Source organism: Castor canadensis, chromosome 9, assembly GCF_047511655.1.
Source record: "Castor canadensis chromosome 9, mCasCan1.hap1v2, whole genome shotgun sequence".
Classification (NCBI taxonomy): Eukaryota; Metazoa; Chordata; class Mammalia; order Rodentia; family Castoridae; genus Castor; species Castor canadensis.
Window position 1 is genome coordinate 120,347,663 of NC_133394.1, and position 26,623 is coordinate 120,374,285.

At 37.1% G+C, this 26,623-nt stretch overlaps 1 protein-coding gene across 1 annotated transcript in view; it reads right to left on the reverse strand.

The window, feature by feature from the left end:
* LOC109675910 (glutaredoxin domain-containing cysteine-rich protein 1) overlaps positions 1 to 26,623 on the reverse strand; it is a 109,410-nt gene that overhangs the window by 38,334 nt on the left and 44,453 nt on the right. Inside the window, exon 2 of the mRNA XM_074041100.1 lies at positions 7,627 to 7,869. Within this exon, the coding sequence (XP_073897201.1) occupies positions 7,627 to 7,869 (243 nt within the window). The remainder of the gene's footprint in view (positions 1 to 7,626; positions 7,870 to 26,623) is intronic.

Consider the following 26,623-nt stretch of genomic DNA (forward strand, 5'->3'; position numbering starts at 1 on the left):
AAAAATTGAATCCATTGAAAAAATTAAACTTCCAGCTGGGTGCTGCTGGGTGCTCATGCCTGTAATCCTAGCTACTTGGGAGACTGAAATCAGGAGAATCACAGTTCCAGCTCAGCTTAGAGAAACAATTAATGAGACCCCATCTCCAAACTAAAGAAAGCGAAATGGACTAAAAGTGTAGCTCAAGCAGGATAGTGCCTGCTTTGCAAGTGTGAAGCCCTGAGTTCAAATCCCAGTCACACCAAAAACAAAAGAAATTGAAATTCTGAAGACAAAATTACAATCTCTAAGATTAAAAACTACATGATGGGATGGGATTGAGAAGATATTTGACATTATAAAAGAGACAATAAGAGACTCAGGACATTCAACAATTGAACCTGTCCAAAATGAAAGGAAGTATGCTTTGGAACAACTTGAAGTGACCTAATATTCATGTAATTGGTGTCTCTGAAGCAGAAGAGAAAAAAGAGGAAACAAAAATAATGTTTGAAAAAACAATAGCTGAAAACTTTCCAAATTTGAGAAAATTTATTGACTTACCTATCCAAGAATCCCAATGAGCTTTAAAGACAAGAAACAAAGATAACAATATCAAGACATACTGTAATCCAGTAGCCAGTGACAAGGGCAAAAATCTTAAAAGTACATGAGGGAGTGGGAGATAAGATACATAATATATTGCAGGACAATGATGGACGTGCATAAAATTTTTCATTAGAAATAATATGAGTGAGAAGATAGAGGGGTAGCTCTAACATAATAGAAGAGGGAGGGAAACTTTCAACATAGAATTTTATACAGAAAATGTATTTTTAAAATAAAGGTGAGATAAAGACATTTTTAGAAATAAAAAAGCAAAAAGAAGCCATCTACAAGGGCTCAGGATGTAGCTTAGTGGTAGGGCACTTGCCTAGCATGCACGTGACCCTGGGTTCAATCCCCAGCATCACAGTAACAGCGAAGTCATCTGCAACAAGCCCACACTACAATAGCAGTATGTGGTAAGTCCTTCGGATGAAAGGAGAATGATGTCAACAGGATATAAAGATCTACACCCAAGGAATAAAAAGTACTAGAAATTAAAATTCCATAGGATAAAATATTTCCATGAGGTCCTTATTACCATGATAGAAAAAGCAGACAAAAACATTATAAGAATAAAAGACTGTATTGACAGGCAGATTGACTGCCAAATGGTCTGAGGAATATTTCAGAGGCTATAGTAATGCCATACGTGGCACTTATATGGGGATATTTACCTAGAACCACATAATTAGGTGATTTCATCATCATCACCACAAACCTAGGTGGGCTATATGTACATCTATTGATTTCAGGTTACAAACCTGGACAGCATGTTACTGTACTGTATGGTCTGTAATTGTCTACTTACAATGGTAGTATGATAAGTTTGTTACTTATCATACAAGTATTACAGTACTTTGGTAACTAAACATAGAAAAGGCACTGTAAGAATATGGAACAAAAGATTTAAAGATTGGTACACTGATATACTACATTTAGCAATGGAGCTTTGAGGACTGAAAATTGCTCTGGGGAGGCACCTGCACATCCATGTTTATTGCGGCACTATTCACAATAGCCAAGTTATGGAAACAGCCAAGATGCCCCACCACTGACGAATGGATTAAGAAAATGTGGTATCTATACACAATGGAATTTTATGCAGCCATGAAGAAGAACGAAATGTTATCATTCGCTGGTAAATGGATGGAATTGGAGAACATCATTCTGAGTGAGGTTAGCCTGGCTCAAAAGACCAAAAATCGTATGTTCTCCCTCATATGTGGACATTAGATCAAGGGCAAACACAACAAGGGGATTGGACTATGAGCACATGATAAAAGCGAGAGCACACAAGGGAGGGGTGAGGATAGGTAAGACACCTAAAAAACTAGCTAGCATTTGTTGCCCTTAATGCAGAGAAACTAAAGCAGATACCTTAAAGCAACTGAGGCCAATAGGAAAAGGAGACCAGGAACTAGAGAAAAGGTTAGATTAAAAAGAATTAACCTAGAAGGTAACACCCACGCACAGGAAATCAATGTGAGTCAATGCCCTGTATAGCTATCCTTATCTCAACCAGCAAAACCCCTTGTTCCTTCCTATTATTGCTTATACTCTCTCTACAACAAAATGAGAGATAAGGGCAAAATAGTTTCTGCTGGGTATTGAGGGGGGGAGCGGGAGGGGGTGGAGTGGGTGGTAAGGGAGGGGGTGGGGGCAGGGGGGAGAAATAAACCAAGCCTTGTATGCACATATGAATAATAAAAAAAAAAAAAAAAAAGAAAGAAAAAAAAAAAAAGAAAATTGCTCTGGGTGAGTCAGTGTGTAAGTGGTAAGTGGGTGAGAGAATGTGGAGGCCAAGGACATTCCTGTGCACTACTATAGATTTCATGAACACTTTACACCTAGGCAACACTAAATCTATAACAGAAACTATTTTTTTATTCATTTATTCACATGTGCATATGTGCATATATTGTTTGGGTCTTTTCTCCCCCTGCCTCCTGCCTCCACCCTCTCTCCCCATCCCCCCTCCCTTTCAGGCAGAACCTGTTCTGTGCTTTTCTCCAGTTCCATTGAAGAGTAGAAATAAGCAATAATAAGAAAGACATAGCATTTTTGCTAGTTGAGATAAGGACAGCTATACTATTTTTCAATGATAAATTAGACTTAGTTCACTGTAACTTTTCTCAGTGAAGTTAATTTGTTTTAATTTTTTGACTATTTTATAATGACAACTTTAAACTCAGATTGTACAGCTGTACAAAAGTATACACTTACTCTATAGACTTTTTTCAATTTAATTTTTCTTTTTAAAACATTTTTGTTAAAAACTAAGACACAAACATATTAGCCTAGGCTTTCACAGAGCCAGGATCATTAATATCACTGCCTTCCACCTCCATACCTTATCCCAATGGAAGGTTCTAAGTCATGAACGACACTCAGGTATTATTACCTGATAATTGTGTGTGCTTTAGTTTCATATGACAAGCATCACTACAAACTGTGGATAGTAAACTCCACTACAGTGTTATGTCACAGCTTCATTATAGTCTTATGGTACCACCACAGTGTATATAACCAGTCATTGACCAGAGCATCGATATAAACTACTTGGTCATATATCTTGAATGTATTGGTAGATTTGTGAGTGTACACATTTGTCCAAAGTCATTGAATTGCACACTTTGATTCATTTGTTTATTTGTTTGTTTGTTTTGAGACATGCTTTCTGTATATTACATAGGCTGGTCTTAAATTCTTGGACTCAAGTAATCCTCTTGCCTAAGCCTTCTGAGGTGCCTGTACTTTATTTACTTTAAATAGGTACAAGTCTACCTTAGTAAAGTCAATTTAAGAAATAATAAATGAGAACAGCATATCTGTGAGATCTGTGATTTGGTCTCTCAGTAGCCAATTCAGTCTTCTTCCAAATTGCCTTACTCTACTGCAAAACTGACAAAAGGAAGGTCATTCTCAGACTCCCTCAGAGTTATGTTTGTTACTCATCTAGTAAACAGTTCAAATACACACTCTGGAGACTTTATTTAGAACCAGAATTAAATAGAAAGAAGGACAGAGAACAATTGGTTCTCTTTGTTAGTGTGAATCACGACAAAGGCAGTGAGTTTCTGCAGCAGGTTGCATTTTGATTGTGGCAGAAGCTTCCTTGGGGGGTCCATTTCTGCTGAGAAGTTTTGTGAGTAGACCTTGGACATGTGCCTAGAGTCTGTATTTCTAGTCTGCAAACTAGCTGTTCTTAGTAATAATTGCCTTCTTTTAAAATAATTGCCATTTTTTAATGGAGTTTGTACTCAGAACCTCCCGCTTGCTAGGTAGGTACTCTACCACTTGAGTCACACCCCCAGCTCTTTCTTGCTTTAGTTATTTTTCAGACAAGATCTGACGTTTTTGCTGGAGCTGGCCACAGACTTCAATCCTCCCCCCTATGCCTCCTGTATTGCTACCTCCTGTATTGCAGGATTACACATGCAGCTTATTTGTTGAGATGGGGTCTGGGTAACCTCTTTTCTTTTCTTTTCTCTCTCTCTCTCTCTCTCTTTCTTTCTTGTTGCCAGGACTGACCTTGAATCATGACCCTTCTGATCTTTGCCTCCCGAATGGCTGGGATTATAGACATGAACCACCACATCTGGCCAGCTTTCATTCTTAAATGTAATAATACAGCACTTTAAGTATATGAAATTATCAAAAACAGTCACATTTCAATATAAGCAAGTTTAAGAGACATATCTAGAGGCCCATCTAGATGTCTCTCTCTCTCTCTCTCTCTCTCTCTCTCTCTCTCTCTCTCTCTGTCTCTTACCCAAAATTTCACTATTCTAAAGATCCATTCTAAAGGGGGTTTGTGAATTTCCGTTGTAGAATTTTATGGCTAGTCTAGAAAAATCATTATTTCTAACTTTTTTCCTAGTGGAATTTTAAAGATAATTTATGTCTAAAACTATTGGAGCACATCTGTTTGTGGAAAGATTTTCTGAGGCCAAAACAGCAGAATAGTTGGCCTAGCTAGTTCCAAGTTCAATTTGCTTCCCTCCTCCCAATGGGTCATTTTAGTGTAGATTTGTCTTCTAAAGGAAATCTTCCTCTTGGGTGTTTCATTGCTTCCATCTTCAGTTTTAGTTTGGCAGGAGAAGGAAGTCAGGATAAAGAACATAGTGTCCTTGTCAGTTCTTCAGTCTTCCCCATTGAGCTCACAGTCTTCCATTGGAGACTCCATTCCTCCAGCACCACCACCCACCTGAGTCAGGTGGCAAAGATGGTGGAACACTAAGGTTGCAGCACAACATTCTCTTGTCTCCCATTGTCAGCCTCTCTGACTGTCTCTCGGCCTGTCTCATTCTCTGCCTGTTCCTATTTCTCCATTTCTCCCTCTCCCTCCTCAAAGAAAATTGTATTATACAAGTGATTAATCTTGAATTTTCTCACCCATCTAAATTTAAGCTAAAACAAATGGTTTCATGTGACTGTTTAAATACCCAAGATGTTTAGGGAAGATACCAATATCAGCTTATTTTCCTCTCTGAAAGCAGTGTTTCACCACATGCCAGAACCCAGCAGAGGGCATCCTTCCATTTCGGTTGCATGGCTAGAGAGGAGAAAAGGCTCTGCAGTGCAAACAATATATTCAATTGAGGATTGCTCATTGGAACTTAACAAAGGGCCTATTGTAGCTTGTGAGGAGTTTGTTATATAAGTGGTTCTGGACTGTATGCCCTTTTGAATTATAGGTTTAGAAGTAACTCTCCATTTATAAGAAAGAAAAAAAAAAAGAAAAACATCTCTGCTTCTGGATTCTCTCCAAGTTTGGAGCATTAGCTTCAAGTCACAGAAGCAGTGAGGTTGCAACTGTGTAATGTTTCCTCTCCTAGCTACAGTGTGTGTAAATAAAATCATCATGGAGAAAAAGCAATTGAGAAAGAAAAGCGCTCCCTACTTCATTTGTCTGTAGCACTGTCCCCTCTGTCCCTCTGAAAGATAAGTATCAGGACAGGTATTGTATAGCCTGTTACAGTGTCTCAGAGTAGGACGAAAATAAGTTGTTTGGTGTCTGGATGAGAACTGAAGTGGTCAAGAGCAGACTATCAGATGAGGCCAACATTATACCTGTGTACACAGACAGTCAACCCTTATTTTAATTATGCAATTTCACAGAAATTGAAATTACACAATGAGAAATATCTCACATTGACAGAACTCTTCCCAAGTTAAAAGGCAAATGCCTAAACCCTCATAAGTTACATTGTCCCTATATGGTTGAGTTTATGGAAGATGAGGGAGAGAAGGAAAGACTGTGAGGAAGCAATATAGCTTAAACCATGCATCCAGGCAACACAAGTTTATTAGAGCATCTGCTTTGTGGCGTATCCTTTTCTAGGTGCAAAGACTACATCAACAGTCAAAGATCCCTTTCCTCAAAGTGATGGTCCAGAAAGCAAGGGCTTGGAATGTTAAACAGATCTAACTTTGAGTCATGGTCCTGCCACTTAGCTAGCTATTTCACTTGGAGCAAAGGAATCCATGCTTACTTTTGCAGTACAGAGATAATTATTAGTGTTTCTATGCACAGAACTGAGCTTCTATATGTATCATCTCATAAAATCCTCTCAATCAGCCCATGAGATAAGCTCTATTATCATTCTCATTTTACAAATGAGGAAAGCAAGAGAGATCACCATAAGCATCAGAGCAGGAATTTGAAACAAGGCCACAGGTGTCCAGTGTCTGTTTCTTAATCTGTATGCCACAGGAAAGCTGATTTCTAAAGCTATCCTGAGGACCAGATGAGGTAAGTGTAAAGCTAAGAGTGCATATAGTTATTGTTGTCACCAGTATTATTTTTACCTCTTATTATTCTGCCATTGTTGTAGTTGTAGTCTATGTGAAACATACTAAAAATCAATGCTTAAAATCAAAATTCCTCTACTTCAAAATGTGGTGTCTGCCTAGCTCTGACTGAAAGCAAGATTGCAGAACATCCTATCTGTAGGACCGTGGTTTCACAGTATGCATCTTTCCACAAGATGATAGGTTGCTTCTGACAGCAATGGCTGGAGACAGCATATTACAGCCCAGATTCCCTGAAACAAAACATGAGTGTTTCCTCATCTGGATTTTTCTATCTTCCCCAAAAGCTAAGGTTAAGACCAGATGCTAGACACAACCAAGATCCAAGCAGCCTCCTGCAGTCTGATGGTCTTTTTCTTCTGTGATAAGTGACCATGCAGTCAGCACAGCCTTCAGCAGTGCTGTACCCTGGGCTCTTTGTTCTCCCTTTTTGCAGGGCCTGCTCTTTGAGCGTTTTACCCAAGTGTGATCACAGATCGATGGGGGTTAATTATGCTAACGGTATTACTCAACAAGAAATGAAGTGGGCACGTTTTGTCGCTAGCCTGGGAGTTCTCTCTGCTTGCTTACTATAAGCCTGATTCTATGTCTCACTGCTACATTACCAAAATCAAGATTAATTTTAAACAATAAGCAGATAAAATTCTGGCCTCATTTCCAGTTGTTTTTTATTTCAGGACTGTTATACTAGGTTCCTTAGATAGGAAACTGGGTGTTCATATTGGGGTTTTAAGAGAATTCACAAATGTATATCTTATAAATATTCCATTTTTCTTTTGTGTACTGAAAAGTAGTATCTCATATGTCAATCTTTACAATGTAAAACTTAAGTCAACTGAACATCTAAAAATGTATTTCTATACAAAAAGGCAATTTCATGTGATTTTTTCTCACTGTACCTTTTGCAGGGATGACCTCTGTATCAGCACATTGCTTGGGATAGAAATAAACAACTTCAATTCCTTTGGTTTGAGTGCCCCCAAAATAGCAAATGTTGTAATAGTTATGTTCAAGTCATCTTATCATATAGGCTTATGGATTTCTTTTTTTCCACCTTTATTTATTTGTTTGTTTGTTTATTGGTACATGTGGTGCTGGGTATCAAACCCAGGACCTTGCACATGTTAAGCAAGTACTCTACCACTAAGCTACATCCCCAGCCAGGTTAATAGATTTCTAACTTTGTTCTGTGCCAATGGAGGTTTTCCTTAGCACTCTACTTACCCCAAGATAATGGCCATCAATGAACACGACAGGGAGAGAAGGAGCTTCAGAAACTCGCCGGCATCGTTCATCTAACTCTTTTCCATATTCACCATTCAGAGCTATGTTTTTCTCTTCAAATTTTACTCGATGATTTTGGAAGATTTTTCTAACCAGTTCACATCTCTCAAAGGTTGTCCTTACCACACGAAGGCAAGTGGTATAAATCACTACACGGTCAAATTCTAGGTCAGTTGATGGTTGCTGAAGAGAAAACATTGGAGTATAAGTACATTTGCTTTTACTTTCTTACATTTTATTATTTTAAGGCAAGTTTTTAATTGACAAGTTTTAGTGTCTTGTACATGAAAGGCTTATAATGAATGAGTCTATTGTTTGTCAATTCTAAGACAAGTCTTTTTAAGTTAGAAGATCTGTAATTGAGATAGGGATAGCAATTTAATTTAAATGATAAAATTTGATTGATTTCAAACAATCTTAAATTGGCAATGTCTTACAAGGGAGGCCATGTACTAAAATAATGAATGGCTGGATTTTTGTTAGGTTTTGTGGACAGTTTTAAATTACTATTTCTGTTTCTTAAACCCACTAGGTGGGAAGGTAGGTGTTTGATAAAGGAGTATTGCCACAGAACAGTCAAGATTGTCATTTAACCACTTGGAAATTCTTCTGTGTACCCATTTATCAAATGTTATAGTCTTTTGAGCTACATTTCCTGGGAATAATAGACCTATATCATAGGATTTTTCTGAGGTTGAAATAGCACAGCTTATGTGTATGTACTATATTGAGTGACAGTCTTCCAACATACAGTCTTCTGCCACAAGGAGTAAAGGACCAAATGATCCAAAAAGAGAGTGCATAGAAGCCAACAGAAGTGGGCAAAGGGTCAAAGCCAGGCATTAAAAATAGAGCAAAGAATCAGACGCACTGGAGTAAAAACAAGCAAAACTCAAAACGAAGGTAAAGACTGACCTATGTAAGAACCTTTTTCTAACTTTCCTACTAAATCAGACTTCAGTGATTGTTTGCCTGGGAAACCATGCTAGGTGCTGTTACTGTGACTAAAGGGCCATACTGAGTAAGCTCTGACATCAACAGTGAAGCTCCTCTTCTTCCTTACCACAGTCTCACTTGAAAGAGACTGAATATAATACAATAGCAGGAATCTTCAAGGTGTTATGGTTTGGATCTCAAATGTCCCCCAAAGGTCATGTGTTGAAGGCTTGGTTGCCAGCCTCTGGTGCTATTGGGAAGAGGGGAAACCTTTAGGAGGTAGAATCTAGTAGAAGGAAGTAAGGTAATGGAGGTGTGCCTTATCTTCAAAGTCAAGAAAGTACTTTCTGACATTTGAGTTGAGATTGAAGGACAAAGAATTAACAGAGAAATTAACTAACTTAGGTAGAGAGCATGGGGGAAAATATTACATTCAATATAACCATTTTAAGATGGGAGGAACATGGCATGTTTGAGACTCTTCAAAGTTTCTTTCTTAAAACTCAATGATGGAAAAATAAAATGCTACTAAATTATTCTAGGAAGATATGCAGGATTGATTTCGTGTTATATTGTACAGCTACTTTAAAGATTTAGGGTCTTTAGCCTAAGAGCAATGAGAAATTCCAAAATGTTCTTACGGAAAAAGTTAGGTGTTGCTCTGAATTCTGTTTACATATCAAAAATGATGAATGGAGAAGGACCAGTGTACATTGTTACACAAGATGTGCACTGCACAAACCTAGGCAGTGTCAGTAACAGCATAGTCTAAACAAATGATTTGTGAAGGGCTGGGCAGTTCACTTGTAATCATATTCCCATCCTTCTTGGTCTGAGAACTGAGATTGAATATGGGGAAAATTTGGAGTAAGAAGTATGGTTATGTTAGAATATGCTATTTTATCACATGATTTTTGTATGGTTTAGAAGTAGATCTTCCTAGAGGTAAGGGTATATTGGATTATTTCTCAATATTTTTTCCAGTTTTATAATATGAATTTTAATTGACATTGTCTTTGAGAAAAATCCTCCTCAACATTTGCTTCATTTTCTTTCCCTCAACAGATTTGTCAAAGCATCTGGCCAGAAATCTAAAAATAGTCTCTCATTGGCTCGCTGTCCCCTTTCTCTCTCCCTGAGGGTTACCATGGGAATTGCACAATGAAGGATGGAAGCCTCTAGGACAGTACAGAGAAGCCACTGGGGTGTGTAGCCTGCTGGCTTTCAGAGAGACCTAGAAGGTGATAAAAACAGACCATTTCCTCCTTTATGGTGATTACAAAGATGAATCTTAGGGACCCCTGGAAGCCCCACAATAACCTGCAACAAACACAGATGTGCTAGACAGGGATGGAAATTGCCATAAATGAGACTAAGGCGTTACCAACAGCCATCCTGTGTCCCCAATCTGCACTTGCTGTACAATAGCCACTGTGAACCAATGATTACTTTCATTACCTGCTCATCTTGAGACGATTCTGAAGCCTTCACATCCACTGGACCTGCCCTAGAATTCAGGTCAAGAATTAGCCCCTGTGAGAGGACCAGCTTCTCAGTCTGGAGCAAAGCCAGTGGGTTATTCTCACGTTAGCCCTAAGAGTCCAGCCCAGCCTCCTAGCCTTGCCCCAGTGTATTCCCATGTCCTCAAAGAAACTGGAAGCCCCCAGCCAACTTCAGGAATTCTAGTCTTAACAAAACATTAACAAAAATCAAGAAAGAATTTTTAATGTCAATGGCAGACATAATGCTAATACTTTACATTCATTTAATCCTCACAATAACTTGCATGGCGTTACTGTCTTCACTTATGGACCGAGAGGTAACAGAGTTAAGTAAAATTCAGCAAAACTAGAGAATCAGAATCAAGGTGTGCTGCTTCCAAAGTCTGTGAGCTGGACCTGTGCTGGGCCCAGAAACTCTTTGTTGTTTTGCTGCCCATCCTCACAACAAAGTTGTGACTAATTCACATCCTGCTGTAGACCAATCCATTGCCCATGAGATAAATGCTGTGATTTAAAGAGGTTTGTCTCTACTAAACTAGGTAGCCACATTTAACAGTAAATTACATCCCAAAGGGGGCATTTTAAACTTTTTTTTCCATGTGAAAAGGCTGAAGGTGAAGCCTTTTCACATGGAAAAGAAATCTTTTGTTTTCTCCTGAAGCAAAGAGGCAAACCAATTGGCTCTCAGAGTCCTACATCATGTCAGAAAGCAACTGGGACTAGACTCAAATTTCTTCATCATCAGACAACAGGCCAACTTGGCAATTTGAAGCAGCAGGAGTACCCCAGTGGAAACAAGGCTATGTACCTTTGCAAAGGGCAGGAAATGTTTACATCTATTTCTCTCTATCCCTCTCCATTCTACTCTGTAAATACCTATAGTTAAATGTATATTGTGAGATACTTCTTAATATTAAATTTAAATAAATAAATATCCCTCTGCCCACTTTGGTCTTACATCACCTCCAATTTTTCTTCTTGATCATAACACAATACGAAAGCCTACTTTATCTATACCACATGCTTCTCAGTTTATTCCCTGGATCTTTTTCCATTCTAGCCATGCTTCCTATTCAGCTCTAAAGGGAATAATGATTTTCTATTCCACACGACACTTCCCACACATTGACCACAAAACGTTTTTTTGTATTTTGTAACCAAAATGTGGGACTTTAGGGGGAACATCTCTTTGTCCCTCTTATAAGCACAAATTATAAGAATAATTATAATTTACTGCATGATTACTGAACATTAATATATAGTTCTAGAGACTGCAAATAGGACATCACATGTAATTTTCATTCTCATAAGCAATGAGGTTTATGATCTAGATTTTACAGATGAAGAAATGAAGGCCTGGAAGTACATTTAAGAAGCCCAATTTACTCAGGGGGAAAAGGAGCAAAAGCAGAATTTGAGACTGGGCCTGCCTCCTAAGTTCTTGCTCTTTCCCTAGGAAGATGTTAGATAACCCTGTATATTACAAATGACCAAAAGGTCACACTGTTATAGAAACGAATGGCAAGTTTTACCATGAAGGGACTGTCACAAGGACAATCTAGAAATCCCACTGCTCATCACTCTACTTCATTCCCACTGCCAGGTAAACATCACCCCTCAAACAGACCTTTCTTCATCACCCCATGGAAATAGCCCCTCTATTCTCTTACCTAGTTCTTTTCTTTAAAGTACTTAGTGCTGTGGAATATTATACTGTGGATGGCTGGTTTGCTATATAGCCTTACAAATAAAATATGACCCCATTAAAGCAGAGACTTAGTTTTGTTCACTAGAACTAAGAACCCAGAATACAACCTGGTACACAGTAGACACTCAGTGAATACTATCTGGCCTCCTTTCCATACATTCAATTCAAATTTGGCTTTAATCTCCTGCTTGGTAACTAAATGATCTTGAATTCGTTACCTAAACTCTTGAAGTCTCAGTTTTCTTATCTGTAAAATAGCCTATTTTGTAGCTAATAGAGAGGATTAAATGATTTAGTGAATGGAAAAAAACTCAATGTAAAGCCTAATGCATAATAAACATTCAGTAAATAGTATGTCTTGCTATTAAATCATTATTATAAAGTACTATTGACTTATATGTCAGCACCACCATTAGTGCTATGAACAAAAACTCCAAATCACAGATGCCACCAACCTCACAAAGTTCAATTGCAAAGTTTAACTTCCAGTTACACAATAACCACAGATTCTTATTGAAGTAAATTCCCATTTCTCTTATTTTGGGATATGCCATCAATTTTAAGAGTAAGACAATGGAATCCAGCATATTTATTAGATGTCATAAAAATCCCTCCTTTTCCAAGTTCAGTTGCCCACTGTCCCACTTGTGACAAGAAAAAGATGTATGAGTAACTGGAGCTTGTAACAACAGTAACTGGAGCTTGGCATTAGCCACCAAATTTAGATGGCACATCTCTTGATATCATGTTTCATATAATTCCTCTCTCTAGACAATTCCATCCATTGGCCTTGTCCACACCACCTCTTCAGATGTGATATGACATGGCATCTAGGCCAGTTTGTTACAAACATTATTTCTAGGAGGAAACTAATGCCCACATGATTTAATTATGTGAATCAAACCTTTGTTTAGGAAGCAACATATTGCAGTGGAAGGAAAACCAATCTTGAGCCACTGGTTTGGCCTCAGAAGCTGTGATGGTTGATTTTATATGTCAGCTTTACTGGGCCAACAGATGTAGAGATATCTGATTAAGCAGTATTTCTGGGTTTGTCTGTGAGGGTATTTCTGGAAGTGATTAGCATTTGAATTGAAGTTAGCATTAGGTGGGCACCAGGCAATCTATAAAGGGCCTAAAAAACAGAAACAGAGGGAGACTGACTTGTCCTCTCTTTTTGTCTGCTTGAGCTAAGACATCCTCTTTCTCTTTCTGTCTGTGCTTATTCACAGGTCGTCAGCCTTGGACTTGAATCAATACCATTAGCTCTCTGGCTAGCAAGTCATTGGTTTTCAACAGCTTACAAACTATAAACAGTGGGATTCCTCAACTTCCATAGTTTTGTGAGCCAATATTGTATAATAAATCTCTTCCTAGATGTAGGTTCTTTCCATATGGATTGGCAGATATAGATATGGATAGAGTATTAGTTCTGTTTCTCTGGAGAACTCTGATAGTCTGCTTTTCTGGGGTAAGATTTTCTCTAATATGGGAGTAGTTATACTCTAATCCATGAGGGACTTGTAGGATCATACATAAAATGCACCTGAAAATACATTGTCAATTACACAATTTTACAAGCATACTAGTGTCAATATTGCTCAAAATTATGTGACTGGGAAAAGAGGGACTAGGATATAATTCAGAAATCTCTCTTTGAAACCATGTTCCAACAAAAGTATCTCTCTTCCAATATGAACGCTATGGCTTCTATAGAGACTGTTAAAAACATTATTTATCGGCATTTTATATCTGCTCATATCTCTGCCAATAAAATTTATATCAAGGTGAATGCCAAAATCACCATACTCAAGAACATCTAATATCAAAGTGATGGATTTACAACAGTAAAAAGTCACAGAGCAAACAAATCAGGAACATTCTGCAAATGGAGAAAAATTTAAAATACATTTTTTCCTCTCATCCTTTAAAATGGTCAAGTTACAAATCCAGAAGAAAGGGACCTAAAACATTGGATAATGTCACCAGAGTAAGAAGTTAGGTAGTCCTGTGCTAACTGTTTTCATAATGCTCCTCATCTTACTTAACAAAATGCTGGTGCTCTTTCTTAAAAGCAAAGAAATCTTTTCTTTTCCACTCTCTCACATGTATATATACATCATGAATAAATATCAAACAATGAAGAAATTGTCCTCAATTTTCTACATCAAAGAAAATACCTGAATAATCAGCTAAGTGTAACCAATTTCTTGCAGTGAATTTAGATGTGATGAAAATCTACTTCAGGGTAGAAATACCTGTACCTCACTTCAGCATGATACTTTCATGAATTTCAGGGTGACAAAAAGGAGAGATCTCAGTCTCTGTGGAGTTCCAAGAATAGATTGAGAACTGAAAGCAACAAAGCCACTGAAAATTCAGGAGACAAAAATTGGATCCAGCCTCAGGAAAATTCTTCATTCTAGTTTTAACTCTTCTGTCCCTCTGACTATGCTGTAGGTCATGGTCTCACCCTCACCTAAATATGTTCTTCCCCATCTTCATACTGAGCACAGTATAAAGTAAATGTTGAAGAACATGTATAGGAAGATTAGAGGTTAATGTCAGAAGCAAAAATGTGTATATTGCAAGTCTCCTTTAATTGTATAAGTAAGGTAGGGACTGTTATCTTAATTTTACAAAAAACGCTAAGGCACAGAGAAGTCTATGTCTGCCCCAAAGTCAGACAACTAGCAAATACTGGACCTATTATTTGATCCAAGTTAAGGAACACAAGTCTTTACGTAATTTAATTAACTGTGACTCTTATCTATACCCCTGTCTCATTTAGTAAAGAACAAAAAGTTCGAGGCACTGAGACAGAATTTACATATCCTAACATTTTTTAAACAGAAGTTTTTACTTTATTACTGCAATAAACACAAATTACCACAAACTTAGTGGCCTAAAACAACAAACACTGATTATTTTACACCTCTGGAGGTCATAAGTCCCAGAATGAGTTTTACTGGGCAGAAATCAAGGTGTCTATAAGATCATCCTCCCTTCAAAGCCTCAGGGGAGAATCCTTTACTTTGCCTTTCCCACCTTGCAGAGATTTTCCTTGGATGGTGGTCCCTCCTTTCATCTTCAAAGCATACTGCTCCAAACTTCACATTCCTCTCTGACTCTGACTTCCTGATTCCCTTTCAAAAGGACACTTGTGATTACACTGGGCTCATTGAATCTGGGATAATTTTTCCCATCTCAAGCTCCTTAGCTTAATTACATCCTTCAAGACCCTTTGACTATAAAGTAACAATTTGTGGGTTCTGGGGATTAGGAGACAGAGTTTTTGGCAGAAGGGTAATAGTTACTCTTCAGCAGCCTTCCACAGACAGATGTTTTAAGGTATCAGATCATAGGCATCATCTAGTACAGCTCAAGCAAATGTATGGCGATGTCAAAGAATTCACTCAAACTTCTGGTTATTTGACTAGATCTTCTTCCTTGTAAATATCAGTTTATTTATTATTTATTTTTTATCCATACTGGGGTTTGAACTCAGGGATTTGTTCTTACTACACGGGTGCTCCACCACTTGAACCACATTCTCAGTCTTACCAGCTTATTTTAGAAACACAGCTTACTTTCAGAATAGAAGCGGTATAGAAAAAAAGCACATGCATTAACAAGAGGCAGATGATTTGCCTGTTCCCTACAAGGATAGACTCTCATCTCTTTCTTTGCAATGTTTTGCCTCTAATTGTCAAAGAAGCCTTAGAAGTTGCTACAAAATTCAGATACTAAATGTGACCAAATAAAGAAAGTATTTTGTGTTACAGGAAAAGGAAAACACAAATGAAAATGTTTGAAATTTCTGCATAAAGCCAGAGGTTGATATTGTCAGTGTGCTCCACAAAGCAACCTAGATCATTTTTCAGCTCATTTTCAAAGAGAACAAAGAACCACAAGATTTTAAAAGCAAGAAAGTGTTGCCTTTCCATCTCTTCTGAAATTTCCTCAAAGCAGGTTGGTTTAATAAAAGCACCTGAATTATGAGGCATATGAAGACTATAGAGGCAGATGTGCAGAATTCTGCTCCAAACAGTAAAAATAATGTATTTTCAAGTATATAGTATACTATTTGAGATGACTGATGTAATTCTGTAAAGGAAATTTAATGACATTATTTACTGAGATTCACATGAAAAATGAATGCAGGTGTTTTCAAAGAAGATTGATCACAGTGTCATTAAAAGAAAACAATTATTTCTGGAAATGTCCTTCATCAGAATCTGCCTGATTTGTTACAGAGCTCCATACTCGAACTGATTGTTAAATTTTGGAGATTAAGCTATTAGGAAAAGGATGTAACTAATTTATTGAGTGAAATAGTTAAGTATTATTAAATGGTAAATCCCATCACGAACCATTTTATCTATAACACAATCAACACTGGAAAACAAAGAAAAGTATTCATTGAATGAATCCTGTATTCCAGGAATTATGTCAGTGAATCTATTTATTGTCATTATAATCTTCACAATGTACTTTTCAATAGACGTTATTATTTCTCTTTATATTGACAAGGAAAATGAGTCACCAGGGGAATGCTAACTTTCTCAAGTTCACAAAACCATAAAACTTTTCCCATCCCCTTTTCATAGGTTTTACTCCTACATGTTTGGCTGCTTCTTTCCATGTTCAATAATGGTCACTCTCTTTTCTTTTTTTCTTGGAGGTTCTGGGGCTTGAACTCAGGGCCTCATGCTTGCTAGAATAATGGTCATTCAGAATGCTTTTAAGCATTCTGGTACTCATGAGCTCTTGGCTGGGTTCACTGGCCACTTCCTTCTCCTGATAAGCTCTTCCAAAATTTCAACAGTTTATTGAAAGCAATGAACCTTCAATCTTCAGCTCATATCCAGACATGTATGTAACATCTTCCCTTGGATATACTCTCCATATGTTGAATTAAGAATGTCTGAAGCTAGAACGATCATTGCTACTGAACCTACTCAATCAATTGCCTACAATCAGGATGATTCTCCAGCGTTTACCCTTGCCAGCACCATGCTCTATAAATCAAATCTCCCATCAATTCCACATTTTTTTGTATGTTTCAACTTCTTGTCCCCCTCTGCTGTAGCCTCACAATTTCTCAACTGGATTACCAGTCTTTTAATCAGCCCCCTGCCTCCAAGATAGGCCCTTCCTAATCCATTCTCCAGAGTTCCTATAAAAGTTTTATTTTTGAAAGAAAAATCTGATCTTATAATTTCTTGACATCAAATAATGATAAAATAATTTTTTCCCTTAGCTTTAAGTTTAAAAGTCAAAATACTTACCCATAAAGCCCTCTTTGATGTGGCTCTTGCCTTTTCCCTTAGCCTTGTTTCTTATAGCACTCCCCTCCATTCATTTATTATTTATTTGGCTAATATGTATCTAGTTCTATGATCTAATATTTATCAAGTTCTATGTGCAAAATTCTCCAGACACACCAAACTGCTACAGTTTTCCAAAATATATCATGTCCCAGACTTTCCTTATGTCTGAGTTTTGATTCCTGGAGCCCTCTTTACCTCCATTGCTCACCTAACATCTTCCTTCTAATACATACATTCATGTCAAGCAGCACCACGTGTAGGGAGCCTCTCCCTGCCCTCCGGTCAATGGGCTGTGACATGCCCACCTTCTGTACTCCCAGAACTCGCTATTCACCACGGTGAAATTCATGAGACAGAAACGGTGTGTCATTTAATTTTATATCCTCTAGACTTAATGCAATGTCTGGCACAAGATCAGATGGCTTGAATATTAGGATTCCTACAAAATTCCTATGTTGAAACTTGATCCCAATGCAATAGTAATAAAAGGTTGGGTCTCTGAGGGATAATTAGGTCAGTTTCTTATCACCATCATCTTGTGGGTTAGATTACAAGAATGAATTTGAGGGGACACATATTCAGACCACAGCACTAACCAATATATATGATACCCAGATTCAGTGAAATTTATGCATCAAGTTTTTGTTCTTCATTTAAAAAAAACTTTCTGGAAATAGTGTTTTGAGGGAAAGGCAGTAGTTTACACATGCTGGGACCATAAGCCCATCTTTACACTCAAGGTGTGACCTGGGCTTCAATAGAATGAGCACAGAACTCCAGAATGCCAGGTTCATCTCCCTCTCACCTCTGGTGCTCATTGGTATTACGCATTCTGAATTTAGAGGTAGAAAGCCTCAGGTGTGCATCTCATTTCTGGCACTCTGTAATACCATTTTTTGTTAATATAATTCCCTGTTAACAAAATAGGTAAAACCTACCTGCATACTCATGTTACCCAACCCTAGTGAGGATTAAATAAGAGGAATAGCCTGACTATACTTTAAACAGAGATTCACAAGTGACTGCCAGCAATTGCTGGCATCCCCAAGGCTCATGATGAACCTTGGTGTCTTTTCTATGCATTCCTCCCTTGAAGGACTCATGTATTTGATTGCCTAAAACTATCACCTGCCAGCTCCTGGCTCCCAGGTTAATGGTTCTTTTCCTTTCTTCTCATTTGTATTGCAGTCTAATGAATATTTCCTTTTTAAAATCCTGATATAATCTCAAACTAATGAGTATAAAAGCAAACATTTCCCCAATTTCATGTTGCCTCTGTCCTTCCCTCTTCAGCTTTGGTCTGTTCATCTTCTACAGGATCACAGAGCCAACTTCCAACTGATCTTTTCATTCTCAATCATACATCAGTTTCTACTGAGGAGTGTCCTTATAAACTTTTCTTCTTCTTTCTTCCTATCATCCTACACAACTCTCAACTCTAATCAACTTTTGCCTAGATTACTATATCCTGTCTCACTAGTCTAATTCTATTTTCTTCCCAGTATACTATCTCTTTTCTACCAATATCAGAATAATCTTCAAAGATTATTTTTCTTCTAGAAACTTCATACATTATGTATATATATATATATATATGTATATATAATTAATACATTAATATGTATATATTTCAGTATATTTCCTTCTATTTCTACATCTAGCTTTTCTTCTATGGATAATAAAAACAGCCATTTATGAAGTAACTACTATGTGTCAGTCACTGTGCTATGTAATTTCCAGTGTTAGTACAACTCTATAGTGTGCTTTTATTTATTTTTTATGTTTTTGAATGATGTAGAAGCCAAGATTCAGAGACATAAAGTAACTTGCTCTAAATCACTTAGCTACAATGTGGACAAATTGAATTGAACTGTGGTACTTCTACCTCCCAACCTGATAATGTGATACTTTCCATGAACTTGTCACATGTCAGCCCTTCCATGGATAGCTTTGTGGCTTTCTCTTGCTCTCAAATATACTCTATTCTCCCCCTTACTCTTCAATAAATGCCAATTTTGTGTTATTTGTTTGTTTGTTTTTTTGTTGAGGGTTGAACCCAGAACCTTGCACATGCAAGGCAAGTGCTCTGTCACTGAACGGCATCTGCAACCACATCACTTATCAATGGCACTATGTCTAAAAAGAAGATCGTGACTATTTTGAAAGCAAGATTTGAGTCTTTAAATCTTTTATTATACATTTTGACTTATTTTCTGTTCCCAAAATAAAGTTGAGAATGAGAGGGAGGAGAGCGAGAGAGAATAAATCTCCTCCTAAAAAAGAAGAGATGCGTTATGATGGCTTCTCATAGTGAGGTACATAAATCATGGGGGTCGGCTGTCCTGGAATTCAGGTATCAGGCTCCATTCTCCTTGATTCTGGTGCAGTAACTTACTGCTGCATTAAAAGCCCACATGATTTGTATGCATCCAACACAATGCAAATCACTGAAATCTGAAGGATCTTGATTCAAACTAGCATATTCTATTTGTGCCCCACGGAGAGTAAACAAAAATTCTACAGGAAGTGTGCCTATTTCTATGACTGACAAGGGATGAGACTGGCACCTTTTTTTCCTCATTTCTTCTCCTCACTGAAGGAGAGTTCCTAATTAAAACCTCCCACTGAACTGACAGTGAGTCAGTTTCAGGTACCTACACTGTCTTATTTCCTTTCTTGATTTCATGAAGGAAAATAGGATGAAGTCTTATACAAAAATCCAATTCACTTTTAAAATACTCATCTTATTTCAAATAAACATGAACTTGCTCATATTTTCTAGTTATGTAAGCTTCACCTTGCTTCCAGTTTAGAAGAAATGTTTGCAAATCTTGAATAATAAAATTAATTACATCATTTTACTATTATATTCTATACAAATGATTTCATTGTGGTTACCATGACCACTGCCAAAATAGTTTCCTATTATGATGCTATAGCCCCACTCAGATAATTTTATCTTTACTCTCCCTCTTTTAAAGACAGTACAAAAACAAGCTGTGAATTGGAACCCTCATAATGAGATTTAGATAAAATATATTCAAATTTTTGGATTGGGTTTGCATATATGCCAAATTCATAAGGAAAAAAACTAAAAAGTTTCAAAATTTGATCCACACATATCATTAAAAGAAGATGAGGGGAGGGCAGTGCCCTTAAGTGTTTTGGTTTTTATGGTACTGGGATTTGAATTCAGGTCCTACTGCTTACTAAATAGGCACTCTACCACTTGAGCCATGTCATAACCCCAGCCTTTTTGCTTTTGTTATTTAGGGTCTCCTGTTTTTGTCAAGATAGGCCTAAGCCATACCCTCCTATTTATATCTCAGGTCCTCGTGGGGGTGACAGGCATGTGACATCACAGCTGGCTGATTGGTTGAGATGAAGTCTTAATAACTTTTCCACCCATGCTGGCCTCAGACTGTGACCATACTGATCCCTGCTTCCCAAATAACCAGGAATACAGATTTGAGTCATAGTACCTGGCTTGGTTTTGTTTTGACTACCAATAGTGAAGATTATTTTATTCTATATTGGTACCCTTTCCTCACTGACATGTATTGCGATATGACTTCATTCCTTTCAGTCTATTATTGTTAAGGAAAAACCTGATGTAAGCAATTCCAGCTAAAGTGGATGCCCTGTTGTATGAGGACAGTGTTGGTCTTGAAAGTGGAAGTCTAAGATCTTATTTCCAGTTTGGTCACATCTTTGGGGCTTTTGTATCATCCATCTGGAACTCACTTTCCTCTGAATTAAAACAGAGGAGTAGAATAGATTAAATCAGGTATCACAAATTCAAAGGTTTTTCAGGAGCTAAGCAGAGTAAATAGCATGTGGAAAGCAAAATGACAATGTAATTCAACAGAGAAGAGCGGAGACTCCAGGGATCTAGATTTTTATGCTTCCTTGAAAGACATTTAAATTAAAAATAATTTTAAAACACTGCTATAACTAAACCTATGAACCTCAAATTCAGTCTTAATCCTACTTATGGTTCATTCTGGGAATTGGTAGCTTTTCAAGTACCTTCTGGTTTTAACCATATAGAGTATTATTCTAAAATAGCAAATAATGTTTGTTGAAACAACCAAGGCAATGATAATATTAATACAGTTAACATTTATTCAGTGCTTACTATATGCCAAGCTTTTTTCTAGAGACTTTACTTAAATATCTCATTTTAATCCTCACACTTAATGAAGTAGGGTTATTATTTCTACTCTTTTCCAGGGGAAGAATTTGAGACACAGAGAGTTTAAATGTCTTGCCCAAGCTAATTCACTTACATATCTGTGTGTATAAGAATTATCATAGCACGACAAAATAGAGAAAGTCAGGTTTAACCAATTTCATAATTTACTAAATATCACCATAATAAATCTCCATAAAGAAACTTAATGAAGGATAAAAAGTAATAATTGAAAATAAGGAAATATTTTGTATGGCAACACTATTTAATGTTCTACTTCATTAAAAATAGTACATAATTAAGGTTAATTTGATATCTCTATATTAATAAAATAGCATTGTAGGATTAGAGGACTAATTGCGGTTATAAACTAGAAAGAGGAGAACTAATGTTTTATAAAAAGGGAATTATCTAAAATGTTGATCATTTTTTAAGTCAAAGGGAAAAGGGTTTTATCAGTGTCTTGGAAGGCTAATGCAGTCATAGAATCATAATGAAAACCCAGAAGAGGTTTCTAGAAGCCAATTGGTATTGTTTCTTCACACACTTATAGGAATATGTTCCAGTTGCAGTCTTATCATAGAAATTAACAATTTTCCTACAAAATACCAAAAGGGATCATAATCATTAAAACTGAATAGTTTGGATCTCCAGTTCCACCTCCAACATGTAAAAAGTTGAAGGTGGTTGTCCCCATACTTATAACAAGTAAAAACTGGACAAAAAGTAAAAATAATGACTTTTTGGGGTCCATCAAAGAACTATTTTCAGGGAAAACCACTACCCTGAAATCTGAAGAGACAGACACATTCAGAGAGATGTAACTGACATCTACCTATCTGGAGCAGAAGTAGAAACAATAAACTATTAGGAACACTTAAATGATAATTTTTATCTATTTATTTTTCTTAGTTCTGTAATTTTTTGAATGATACATAATAATTGTATGTACTTATGGCCACAATGTGATAATTAAATATAAGTATATAATATTTAATGATCCAATCAGGGCATTTAACATTCCCATTCCTTAAACATTTATTATTTCTTTGTGTTGAGAAGCACTGAACTCTTCTCTTCTAGTTCTTTATAAAATAAATTATTGTGAACTATAGTCACCTTATTGTGCCGTAGAGCATTAGAATTTATTCCTGACATCTAGCTATATCTTATTACCCATTATCTAACTCTGCTTTTCCCACTCCTCCCCCTGTCCTTCCTAGCCTCAGCCAACCATTGTTGCACTCTATTTTATGAAATCAACCTTTTCAGCTTGCACATATGAGTAAGAATACGTGATGTTTGTCTTTCTTTTCCTGGCTTGCTTCAGTACACATAATGTCCTCCATTTCTATCCACGTTGCCACACATGACAGGATTTCATTCTTTCTTTGTCTGAATAATACTCTTTTTGTATAGATGTCACATTTTCTTTAGCTATTCATTCTAGGTGAGTGCCTGAGTTGATTCTATAACAAATGAAATATACATGGTAATTTTGATAAACTACTGAGGCCAAGTGTGAACCAGCATAAGAGGAAGAAAGTTTAAGTGCCCACTATCTAGGAATCCCAATATAAGAGAAAAAAAAAGAAGAACTGAAAATACTCTACTATGGTACTTAACACTACACATGAAGCTGTATGGTGATATTTGAAAATTAATATAGTTTATTAAAAATGTGTAGCTGCCATACACTGTCCACTGAGATGTAACAGTTAAGTAAATGGATGACAGATGATGGAAACTACATTTCTCACTATTGAATCTGGAAGTTTAGAAATAGGCAAGGGAGAGAGAGACTACAGCAATACATGTTATACTAATCTATGTTCAGCATGAATTCATGCTTAGCTTAATTTAGAAACAGATGGTGGCACATAGAAATATTGTAGATATTATTTCCTTACTCTGTCAACTGAGAGGGCCTAGAAACAATGACATACCTGGAATAATGAACACACTTATGAATTTTGGCTCCAGATATTGCATTCTAACACCCTTCTCCAATAAAATAAGCTCAGCTTTTTGGACAAATGGACAATTCTAGGACTTGAGCAAAAATTAAAGAAGTTAAAAAAACAGTGCCTTAATGATCTGGATATATAAAATGGACACAAGAGCCATTTGGAATTTCAATAACCAAAGTTAGAAAAATTCAAGTGACAAAATAAATAATGTACTTGGATGGTCTGGATGTGGTTTGCTCACCCAAAGTTTCATGTGTTTGAAACTTGGACTCCAGAGTGACAATGTGGGGAACTGGTAGAAAAGTTAAAAGTTAAGGCCTAGTGAGAAGTAACCAGGTAATTGAGGACACTGTCTTTAGAAGAGATTGGTGCTGTTCTTTTGGAATGAATTAGTTCTTCAGAAAACAAGTTATATATAAAAAAAAAAAGACTAACTTCTCTTCAGGCTCATACCATGCTCTTGAATCACTAAAACTGTGACCTAAATATGCCTCTTTTCTTTAAAAATATTCAACTTTAAGTATTTTGTTAAAATAATAGAAAACAAAGTAGGACAGTAGTGTTGGTGTCTTTGTCTGATTCCTGCTGCTATAACAGAATATCACAAACTGTGAAATTGGGAGAGTCATAAATGCTAACTTCAAAACAGTGAAGAGGAAGACAGAAAAAAGGAGGGGCAGCATATATATCACTAAGTGACCATTCCTTTGATTGGCCATGACAGTTGTTCTTGTTACATGACAGAAAGATGGTGACCCTAACAGAACCATGCAGCTTCTCTTGACTTTGGTAGTTCCTGTTAGGAATGATCATGTCTTCCATTTGATCCCAGCTAGTGGATTCAGCCAACATCACTCTGATTCATGTGTCCCTTTCCACCGTCCCATAAAGAACTGGTCCCAGAAAAACTATAGCTACCTTTATAATTACCCTTAATAGCCAGGAATAAGGGAGTGGGGTGCCCATTTAAATGGAGAACCAGGTGTGATGTATGCCCTGGGTTCCTCTCTGCTTAGTAATTTTTCACCATGCTGTCTCTACCTAATTCTCTTTTCCTTTGTTTTAATAATGCATTGACAAGTTAGAATATTTTCCTGTAGAGCATAATAGTTCAGTAAAGCCAATAGTCTCTCCTAGAATCATAGTTGATTGTCTCACTACTCCCCAAACTGGCTCCTTTCCTCCCTTAACTTATGAAGGTAAAAACACCAGACCCTCTTATTTCTTCTGTACCTCAAGGGGTAGGATGGTGGTCAGAGAAGTATATTCTCACAATAAACCCCTCTGGGAGGTAAGCAAACCCAGCTGCTGCCAGCTCTGTAAAACTCAGAAGCACTTAAGTCCCTTTATACTTAGACTCGGTGTTGGTTGTGATCCTAGCCCATAAGGAAGTGTATTATTTCTCAAAAAATAAACTACAAACACTATGAGGACAGAGATGTGTCACATTCCATTGAGACGCTGCATAGCACAGTGCCTTGTATAGATGGCCATACTAACCCTTACAATAATTCGTTTATTATTCTATAATGCCTGTGATTGATTCTCAGTAACGTAGCACAGTCCTTCACATTGTGAGGATTCTCACCTAGTAATGATAAACTTTCTCTATATGCTTTAGAGGCCAGAGAAACATTTTCTTTTTTTTTAATTTTTTTTTTATTCACATGTGCATATAATGTTTGAGTCAATTCTCCCCCCTCTCCCCGGCCCCCTCCCTTATCCTCCTAACCCCTCTCTACCAGGCAGAAACTATTTTGCCTTTATCTCTAATTTTGTTGAAGAGAGAATATAAGCAATAATAAGAAAGACCAAGGGTTTTTGTTAGTTGAGATAAGTATAGCTATACAGGGAATTGACTCACATTGATTTCCTGTACATGTGTGTTATCTTCTACAGGAAACATTTTCAATCCATATTTAAATTTACTTTATGAATTTTGACATGTCCTTTAACCACATTTCCAGCTTCTGTGGGTGATACTGAATCAGAAGTATGTTGGTCACCACTCTCTCTAAGTTAGCACTTTCCAGAAAGAAGCAGAGAGTTAGAAAACAATCTGGAACCCTGCTTAGATATGCCAGCACAGCAGTCTTGCTAGCTTCTAGAAGTGTTCCTGACTCAAAGAAGGCACTTAAAGAAGAAATTATTCATATCCAGTATGGCAACAACTTAAATGGTTTTCTAAGCATTATTTCACCATTTGACATTTGATGAGACTCTAAGATAGGACTATTTCCAACACAGTTTTGAATGTGACTTAAAGGTAAAAATAAATTAATAAGTGCACAAGGATGACATATTTTAAAACAATGTTCTCTAGAACGATTCAGAGGAGACGGGCGTGTTCAGATGGTATGGCCGTAGACTCCAGAATGGTTCAATGTGATTCATGAACCAGCAACAACAGCATCAACCAGAGCTTGTTAGTGATGCAGAATCTTGGGCTGAAAACCAGACTTACTAAATCAGACTTTACATGTTAATAGCATCTCCACGTGATCTACATGCATGGAAAAGTGCCTTCTGGAAGAATGCTGCATTAATACTAACCTCACCAACCTAAAGATAATGCAAAAGTTGAGACTGAAACGGGAAAGAGGGAGAGAAATTCTTTGTAATGTATTAGTGGAGGGCTATGGCATTTGTCTACCTTTACGTAGTTGGAACCAGGAGGGAAGTTTTAATAGAAATGCTCAGAGAGTTTGCCCTGACTTATTTCTCTTGCAATTTATAAAAAGGTATATGGATAAAAGGCTTGCTAAGAGGCCATGACTGCATAATAAAGACATGGCATTGGAGAGAACACTGCACTTACCCTGATTCTAGAAGATTCATGTGTTTTCTCCCTGTAGACCATGAAGCAAGGAGGAGCGAACTGGAGGGGTATGAATACTGCCCAAGAGACACACTACTATAGGGAGATGCAGTCAGAGATGAGACATAAACAGCTTCATACCAGAGGCCAAAGAAGGAATCTGTGCCAGCCTGGCAGGAGGACAGGTGTGGCATGTATCAAGAGGGCAGCAGTTGAGGTATTGGTCAAAGAACACAAAATTCAGTTGACAGGAAGAATAAGCCCAAAAGATCTATGTACAACATGGTGACTATAATCAATAACAATGTTTTATAGTTTTGAAAATTGCTGAGAGATTTTAAGTGTTCTCACCAGACACAAAAAACGTTAAGAATGTGAGTAATGCCTATGTTACTTAGGTTAGTCTAGACATTTCACAATGCATACCTATTTCAAAGCATATTTTATGCCACCAGAATATTCAATTTTGTATTTATCA